Source organism: Myotis myotis, unplaced genomic scaffold, assembly GCF_014108235.1.
Source record: "Myotis myotis isolate mMyoMyo1 unplaced genomic scaffold, mMyoMyo1.p scaffold_m19_p_4, whole genome shotgun sequence".
NCBI classification, from domain to species: Eukaryota; Metazoa; Chordata; class Mammalia; order Chiroptera; family Vespertilionidae; genus Myotis; species Myotis myotis.
Window position 1 is genome coordinate 429777 of NW_023416346.1, and position 9706 is coordinate 439482.

General features: G+C 39.2%; 1 protein-coding gene across 1 annotated transcript in view; it reads left to right on the forward strand.

Annotated features, from left to right (window-relative positions):
* Window positions 1-9463, forward strand: part of TSPAN7 (tetraspanin 7) — a 77259-nt gene extending 67796 nt beyond the window's left edge. Inside the window, exons 6-8 of the mRNA XM_036305778.1 lie at window positions 2880-2963; window positions 8207-8282; window positions 8549-9463. Coding sequence (XP_036161671.1) covers window positions 2880-2963; window positions 8207-8275 — 153 coding nt within the window. The 3' untranslated portion in view covers window positions 8276-8282; window positions 8549-9463. The remainder of the gene's footprint in view (window positions 1-2879; window positions 2964-8206; window positions 8283-8548) is intronic.
* Window positions 9464-9706: the final 243 nt, after the last annotated feature.

A 9706-nucleotide genomic window follows, 5' to 3' on the forward strand; every position in this document is an offset into this window, starting at 1 on the left:
ATAAAAGTATTTTTTATACCCAAACTTCCTCTTCTTTTGTGCAAGTTGAGGGTCTAGAAGTCCAGATCACAGGGTCTGGAGTCAGACTCCAGGTTAAATTCTGGCTCAGCCACTTGCTGGCCATGCAATATTAATCAAGTTACTTAACGTTTCTCAGTCTTGTTTCTCATCTGTAAAATGGGGATAATAATAGTTCCTGCCCCTTAGGATTGATAGGAAGATTGAAGAAGATAAAGTATATAAAGCATGGTGCTTGGCACAGAGTAAGGACACAGTAAATGTTAACTATAATATTAACTATTACCTGTAATATAAATGTCATGACAATGATGGTGAAATTTTTCTTCCATTAAAAATGCCGAAGCTAGTCCTCATAGGAAGGATCATATAAAGATGACTCTGGCTCTTATCAGACAGCCTGAGAAACCTACCTTGAACAAATAACTGAGAGAGAAGGAAGGAGCTGAGAACAGTTAAGCAGGATATTTATTGTTTTGTTTGGGAGACAGATTTTTATTTTGATTCTGTTAACAGGATCATGGCATGTCTGCAGGTTCAGTTGGCCAAAAGTATTGGCTGAGTTCCTCCTCCATAGGAATTCCTTTATATATTTTTTAAAAATATGTTTTTATTGATTTTAGAGAGAGAAGAAGGGAGAAGGAAAGAGAGGGAAACATTGATAAGCTGCCTCCTGCACACACCCTGCTGGGGGTAAAGCCAGGCATGTGCCCTGACCAGGAATCAAACTATTGACCTCTCTATGTATGGGACAGTGTTCAATCAACTGAGCCACACCAGCCAGAAAAATCTTTGCCATAATAACCCACCTCACTTCTCTCTAGTTTTTTATTTATTTATTGGGTTTGTGTTTCCGTATTTTGAGCTGACCTAGTACCAGTGTAGATGTGAATTTCATTCCTCTACCGGACCATCGACAATCACTGTGGGGAGAAGATCCAATAATAATGGCCAGCATAGCAAAACACTGTCTTAACTACTATCATTTGGGAAATGGTTAGAATATTCACCACCCTTCTCATTTTGAATTCTTCCTAATCAAAACTGCTCTCCCTTCCACTGCCTTTTGAAAAATAGTGCGATATATAGTTTCACTAGTAAAAATGAAATTATCAAGCAAGCCTCTACTATAAAGAGATAATCAAATTTCAAAACTCCCCATGGCTATAATGTATTTCCTTTCCCACCCCTGCCCTGGCCTTCAAATTTATGTCAGGTAACTAAGGAATATAGTTTGTCCATTGCATTAAAAACATGTGTCAAAGCACTGCTGCTAAGTTAATGCATCGTTTTCTCTGCAAACAGACTGTGAATACATAACATATCACTTATTAGAAGACACAGCCTTGGCAGAATTTTTACAGGCTATGAAAAATGTTAAATGGTTAAATTTTGAATGAAAAAATGGGAGACACTGTTCTTTGTTGTTTTTTTACATGTTATGACAATTTAGTGTGCCTTTCCTGATAAACAAGAGTCCCTTTTACTCTGTTTTGAAATTAATATCTTGATTTTTACAGACTTTATACATTTCAATTGAAGCTCTTTTACAGAAAACAAGAAAACGACCAAGTCTTCCAAAAAGCTGAATATGTCAGAAGTCTACGTTGATTTGGCTCAGTTTCAAATGAATATACCTATAAATTCAATCTTGTTTTTCATTCTCTCTCACTCTCTCTCCCTCCTTTCTCACTCCCTCCCTCTAACTTCCTCCTCCTCTCCCTCCCTGCTGTTTAACCTGTGAGGCTTTTTAACAGGAAGAGTGAGTTTTTGCCTCTGCATTATGGGTGATATACATTTGGTGTCTCCTATCTGTATTAGATTGATAAAATGTAATCCAGTATGTTCAAGGAAATTTTCCTTCATTTTACGGGTAAAGATGTTGTCATCAGAAAGGAAAAGTGACTTGTTCAAGGGCATATAGTAAATTTGTGAGAAAGACTCTAGAACATAGGTTTTCCCCATTTTTTAAAGAACAAACATAATAGTCTGTTTTGGAAGAATCCTAAAATGCCATAAAGTAGGCAGGCATTCAAACACCTCTCTCTTCCCAGATGATTTCACTTTATCCAAAATTTTTCCATTTGTTGTTAAAATGCTTTTGACTATGATTATGATTCTTCCTGTTCAAGGATGTGAAATGCCTTTTCACCTATTCAAGTTTACTTCTGTGTCTATAGTGTTTGCTTCATAGGTCTTACAGATTCATTGCTAAATTTAATTCTACTACTGAAATATTTGCCAATGAATAAATAGTTAACCCTTGAACAACAAGGGTTTAACTAATTGCACGGGTCTGCATATACACTGATTCCCCCCCCCCCCCAGTAAACACCTGTACTATTTTCAACCATGGTTGGGAGTCCGTGGATACAGAGGGCCAATTGTATGCATTGATCTAAGCCATTTTATGTAGGGGACTTGAGCACCCTGGGATTGTGGTGTCTGCAGGGATTCCTGGAACCAAAACCCCTGAGAATACTGAGGATCAATTTAAGTTTTGGGGGAGTCAAAGTTATATATGGATTTTTATGCAGGGGTTGGCACCCCAAGCACTGTGTTGTTCAAGGGTAAACACTGTATATATATTGGATTTACTTTAAAATAACTCAGCCAAGGGATGAGAGATTTAAATGAAACAAGATTAGTCATATGTTAATTGTGATGTTAGAGAAAGGTTCACTTGGGGGCTTGTTGTAGAACTCTGTATATTTTTTTGTATGTTTGAAATTTTTCATTAGTTTTTTTTTTAAAGTATAAAAAGAATGCTGGTAAGTTCCAAGGGTGAATTACAAACTTTAACACAGTCCACTCTGGCCTGGGTAAAACATGCCTCTGAGACTGTCTCTCTCTGTTTCCAGGGTTGTTATGACCTGGTGACCAGTTTCATGGAGACTAACATGGGAATCATTGCTGGAGTGGCTTTTGGAATTGCATTCTCCCAGGTAGCCTACATAATTGTGTGATCCCATCAAGCCTTTCCCCTGTCTCCTGCTCTCCTTTCCCTCCCTGGTCTCCATACTCTGCCTGCCTCACTGTGTCTTGGGAAAGGCTGATAGATGGGGTCAAAGCTCCATGCTCATTAGTCCTTAGGTCATCTGTTTATTGATTTTCCTTTTTCAACCTAAATGAAGTTTTTCCATCAAGGGAATATTGGTTACAGTTCAATTAATGACTAGCTCCAGAAAAACAACTTGCTTCTTCTGTAGGTCAAATGGAGGTTAACTGAACAAAATGCTGGCTTAATTGGAGCATAAACAACTCCAAACATCAAATGGCTTATCTGGATTGGGGAGAAGCCTTTTTTTCCTGCTTGACCTATCACTTTTCTGTTCTTAATTCCTATAGATTATGCATGAGGTCTCTCCCTTTAAAGAAAATCTAAATTTAGCCAACTTCATTTTATGATCATTATTTTAATCTCTAGGTTTGACTATTATTTCTAAAGAGGAAACCACATTTCTGTATATTACATTTTATATTCCTTTATCTCTACCCAGCCTCTAAAAAACAGTGCGAGAGGTAATTATGCAAACTAAGGATGGAACAAGATTAAGCTAACCAGGCAGTATACTGTCCCACAAGCTTCTGATCTCCTGGCTGAATAATATACTGTTGCTATAATATTACTGTGGGTAGAAGGATTGGCATATATACTTAAATAAAACCTTTATGTTTTCCTTAGAATTTTTTTTAGACCAATAGATCGTTTTTCCAACAAAGTCTAATTATTGTTATCTCAGTAATGTGTCCACAGCTCTAATTTCACCTGCCTGAATTCTATATTGGCTCTCTCAAACTGTAATTACTTTTTCCCCACCCCTCTGTACTTTCCTTCCTGCTAAGGAGAACAGATGCACTTTGATCTTATTCAAGTCTAAAACTTTTTATTACAATATAACATATGCAGAAAAGTGCATAACTTAAAAGTATACAGTTTAGTAAATTATCACAAGGTGAACATATTCGTGTGACTGTCAGATCCAGGAATTGAACATTAGCCTGATAGTTTTTGAAAATAGAGGGCTTCGCTTTAGATAAGTCAAAAAGTTTTGTTTCAAGCAGGTTCAAAAAACCTGCGTGACGTTTCATTTCACAAGAACATGTGGATTCAGCCAATAGGAGTGTGTCATTCTTGTGACAGTCCCAAAATTCATTGACCATTGGTTTGCTTTTTGAAACCCATGAAGTAAGTTAAATCTCAGTACACCCACACAGAGACAAACCAAAGTGGTGTCACAAATAGGGCCAATTAACTCAGTCTCCAGAGACATTTCAGAGGAAGTTGTTGCCCTGAACTTTCTTCTGGTTGCTATCATATTTCAGTAATAACATCTCAGTAACATATCTGTAATGGCCAAAGGGGCATTTTAGAGGATCCCAGACCACATGTTTGATGCAGATGTACGGGATGCACTTGACAGCTTGCACATAGTTTACTTTCCACATGTATGTGCAGCGTCAGGTTCATACCCACCTACAGGACAGACTTATTCTGGGCATTTGAGGAGAACTGTCCCTTTGGAGGTAGGAATATGCTGAAGTCCCCACTAATGGCTATCCTAGAACCATTAAGGGACATGATGCCTGTAGTCTGCACGGGGAGAAGAGAGCCTCAAAGAGCCTGGAATCTCATGTATAAAACATCATCCAAGAATATACGCATGTAGCCATGAGGGAGTGAAGTGGCAATCCTATTTCATTAGCGAGGTGACTCAAGTCATAAAGAACCTGATTTGTACTTAGACAAGTGGTTACCTGGCCTGCTGAGCATTAATCTCTCTGTACTACCTTGAAGAAATCACTTATGTGGAATTGGTGAGTTTTCTCTGTGGCCTTATGAGGCAGTAAGAGAGGGGATTTGGCTCCAAGGAACCCCAAAACAGAAACTCTCTGTAGAGAGTTTAGGTCTCATGAGGTATCACATAGTTGTTGGGATGAGAGAACAAAAAACACAAAGCCCAGTGACTTTGCAAAGTCAGTACCAATTACTCGCATGGCCAGGCAGACGCAGTGGGGAAGAGACCTGAGTCTTGTTATGCTCAGCTTGCACCGGGGAGAGGAATAGCCATGGCTGTCTTTTATTAGCCAGATGTGCTAGAAACTGCAGCTTTTAATGGTGCTAGCAGCCTCAAGGTTCCTGTAAGCTGAAGTGGAATTCCAGATGCCAGTAGATCTAGGCCCTCTCTGGGACCATGGTGGCCACTTACCAGCCGTACTGATTCTGGTCAATGACCTAGAACCAAACCTTTAGCCACACACGTTCAAAAATTGTAGGACACATGTCACAGTGAAATTTAACAAATGTTAGCCTATCTCTTACTAGTAGCTTTAGTATAATAAAGTGAGCTCTACTGAGTAGAGGCTACAGACAGACCAAAGTATATAGGAAAGAACAGAGCTCTCTTTCTCTTTTCACCTTTCCTCACCTGCCCTCTTCCTCCTCCTTGTCCTTTTCCTCACCTGCTCTTGTGACCTCCACGCTATCTGTTGGAACAAACTGGATTTGTACATCTGTTGTCTCAGAAATTAAAGATGGTATAAAGTACAAAGAAAACTAAGCTGAGTCTAGCCTTTTAATAGAATGTTCAAGAACTCTGGCCCTGTTAGTTAATTTAAAGCAGGCCTTTTATACTTCTCTCCACAAATTCCTACTGCCTTTGCCCTCTCAAGGAAAAACCCATTTGCCTGGAATTAATATGCAGGTCCTGCTGCCCTATAGATTTATAGCAAGAGGTTGAGTGTGTTTTGATAGGGTTTGAATGGCTTGCTTGAGATTGGGCATCTACTGTAGATCCAGTTTTACAATTCTGACCTCAGCACCTGGTCTGCTCTATTAAGCATTTAGGCCAGATTTCACCCTTGTTCTTGCCTCAGGTAGCACCTAAAGGGAACTTATTCTGTGCTTTTATAATGAAAGGGTTTGAATCTGTGGAATTGGAAGGAAAAAGATACTCATCAAAAAAATAGATCCTCCTCCTACCCATCCATCCCCTGACCTTCACCACTGTAGCGCTTCCCCCAGAGCTCACAGGCTTCTTGGATGATTCATTATTGGCCGGGAATTTTTTTTCTGGGACTTGTTTACCTTTTCTATGTAGAGGGCAGGACAAAGCTGTTGATAGCCTTGATAAGACATAGCCCCAAAAAAGGCTAACAGAACTATTTACTCATTCCCTTAGTATTTTCAGGGCCTCAGATGGTCCCTAACAACATTTATACCATTTTATTTCTAGCTAGATTCCTTGGCATTTTCCTAAAGTCATGAAAGTTTTACTTAGTTTCCCAGTTAAATCATTAAAATAAAATCTCCACAGGCATTATAAGGATCTAAATTTTTCATCTATTGCTTGTCACTTTCTTGTTAAGAAAGTTGCCTTTATAGCTCTGTGATGGCAGAGGAAGACACCCTTACCCTGTTGCCTTTGACATCTCTTGTCTTTGCTGACAGGCCCTACAACTCTCTTAGCTTCTCTTCCTCTTCTCTGGTTTCTCAGTTGTTGAAGCAGTAGAACCACCCTAAGGTTTTAACAACTCAAAAGAAAATAGAATACATACTGACAAGGCAGATAGTAGTAAAATTGTTACTTCAAAAACTTAGATGGGTACTAAGTACAAAGTCTTAGTCAATCAAATATAAGCTGATCTATAACTGCCTAAACTATATAGGATTAGGCATTTCACCAGCCACAGGCAGGGTGAATGGTAGCTCTGAGGTCTCTGTCCTGAGGAGTTTTCAGCATAACAAACTCTTTAGGAGAACAGAGTTCAGGTGTTGCCTTGACCAACAATGGGACCCAGTTTGGTCGCAGGTGTTACACCTGTAAGAAAAGGGTGACTAAATGGACTAAATGACTAGTTCTCTCACCTGTAATGCTTGTTAAGCCATCAATTGCTAGGCCCTACTCACCCACACTGTCTGATTCAGTAGGCCTGGAGTGGGGCCCGAGAATTAGCATTTCTAACATGGCCCTAGGTCAGTGGTTCTCAACCTTCTGGCCCTTTAAATACAGTTCCTCATGTTGTGACCCAACCATAAAATTATTTTCGTTGCTACTGCATAACTGTAATGTTGCTACTGTTGTGAATCGTAATGTAAATATCTGATATGCAGGATGGTCTTAGGCGACCCCTGTGAAAGGGTCGTTCGACCGCCAAAGGGGTCGCGACCCACAGGTTGAGAACCGCTGCCCTAGGTGCTGCTGATGCTGCAGGTCTTGAGGCCACACTTGGAAAGACACTGTTCCCAATTTTCTCTAAAAGTCATTCCCAACTCTGATCCAATAAAATATGGCAAATTGCTTAACTTGCAGTGGTTCTCAGCCTTCCTAATGCTGCGACCCTTTAATACAGTTCCTCATGTTGTGGTGACCCCCAACCATAAAATTATTTTTGTTGCTACTTCATAACTGTAATTTTGCTACTGTTATGAATCATAATGTAAATATGACTATTACTTCTTCATTGGAAAACTCATCTGGTCAAGAATAGCATCTCATTGTCTCGAGGAAAGAACTATTATGGCTGGGGTATCAGCCAACTACGTTAAAATATCTTCCAATGCATGTGCTTATGGTTTTGAATTTAATTTGGGCATTAAAAGATATCTCTCACTAATTCTGTGGTACTTAATTTTTTCCATTACACTTATAACATATGAACACATTTTAATACTACTTATATGTCAGAAGTTGTTTTTATTTATTTTTAAATTATTTTTATTGATTTTAGAGAGAAAGAGAGAGGGAGAGAGAGATAGAAACATCAATGATGAGAGAGAATCATTGATCAGCTTCCTCCTGCATGCCCCCTATTGGGGATTGAACCTACAATCCAGGCATGTGCCCTTGACCTGAATCGAATCTGGGACCCTTCAGTGTGCAGGCCTACGCTCTATCCACTGAGCCAAACCGGCTGGGACTCAAAAGTTGCTTTTAAATGGCCAGAGTGAACTAGAACCTGTGGCCAGTTCAAGAACCTCTAGTTATCCTCTATCAGCAATTAGACACTCTAAGTCTTAGATCCCACAGATGAAATCAGGTTTGATCATTTTCTCTAGTGCCCTTTCCCCATTCATGTACAAAAGCACTCAGTTGTCTAAAATATAGTTGGGGGGGGGGGGAATGTCAAAGCATGGTGTAGTTCAGTGGCTTAAGATTCCTGTTCTCATTTTTCCTTCTGGCAATAGCTGATTGGCATGCTGCTGGCCTGCTGCCTGTCCCGGTTCATCACGGCCAACCAATATGAGATGGTATAAGGAGAAGGTGAGTGGCAGTGGGGAGTGTTTAATTTTGGGTTTCTCCCTTTGGGGCACATACTACCTTTCAAAACACAAGGGTACTATCCAGCCACTTAAATACTTGATCTTGGTGGCACTGGTCCATCTGACAAAACCTCATTTCTGTGGTGCTAGGAAGGAGATGTGATCAACACTATTGTGGAAAATGTATCAATACTCTTTTCAGATTGCTATCTTATTTTAAGTCCTTATTAATGATGAGTCACTCACATGTTTTAATCTCTCTCTTAGTCTTTCAAGACGACGGAATAAGAGACCCGATTTAATAAAGGAACTGCAACAATCCTTGAAAGACTTCTAAAAGAATGTTAGAGCACAGTACATATTACACTTGCCCTATTCCCCCTAACTCCATACCCTGTGTGCAACTGATACTCCCACACAGTATCTACCCTGCCTTTCAACCTAAACCTAGTGTTCTATTTTGTGAAGCCCTTTTGTGCCAGAGTATAGCCAGATTCCCTGCATCTAGTCCTAGTGGAACCCACCCAAGGCTCCTTCATCTGTACTTGGTCCAACTGCAACTCATCATAGGTGACTAGTTATCACACCATCACTGGCCACCTGGGCCCTGCATGTTTTGGGGAGGCTCCTGTTAACTCTTCATTAAGATTGATAAATGTCACACCCCTTGATATAGATAAACAGCTACCTGTTCTTTTGGCTTAATTTCCTATAATTTGGTTATCCCTTTACTAAGGCTCTTTCCTACCTTCTCCAGGCTGCCTAGAACATGTAAAGAGATACATCAGTAATTGTTTATGAGGAGGAAAAAGCATGAAGGAAATTGTTGAGCTTTAGGTGGTCTCCTTGGCTCATTATTATTACATGCGTGGGTATGTATGGACAGTTTAGTGCACCTAAAAGTTGAATTGTTGCTTCACATGAAGGAAATAATACTACTTCTGTTTTTCTCCAATTAATTGCTATTGTGTTATTTTACTTCTTTCTGTACTTTTCCTTTGCATTGATATTACAGACATTGAGGACATCATCAAATCAATTGAAAAATGAGTGTGAAGGGGGAACAAATGTCAAAATATTTTTAAAAGATCTTTAAAAATAATGCCTCTAGCATGCCAACAAGAATGCATTGATATTGTGAACATTTGTGATACATGTATTAATAAATAGAGTCACTACAAATTACTGTGTTCTGGTTTTGTTCTTTGGTTATTACAGAAATTTTAAACACATATTTCTATTCCATCTTGTTACACACTGACACACCCCTCTATAAATGCTCCCATCAATCTTATCACACCAAAATAGCATCAGGCAGTGTAAAAGTTGAAGAATTAAATTTTTTTAAAATGGGAATTTTAGAAATTTATATCACTTACCATGAACAGGATAAATTGTTGACTACAAAAATAGAACTTTCAGCAG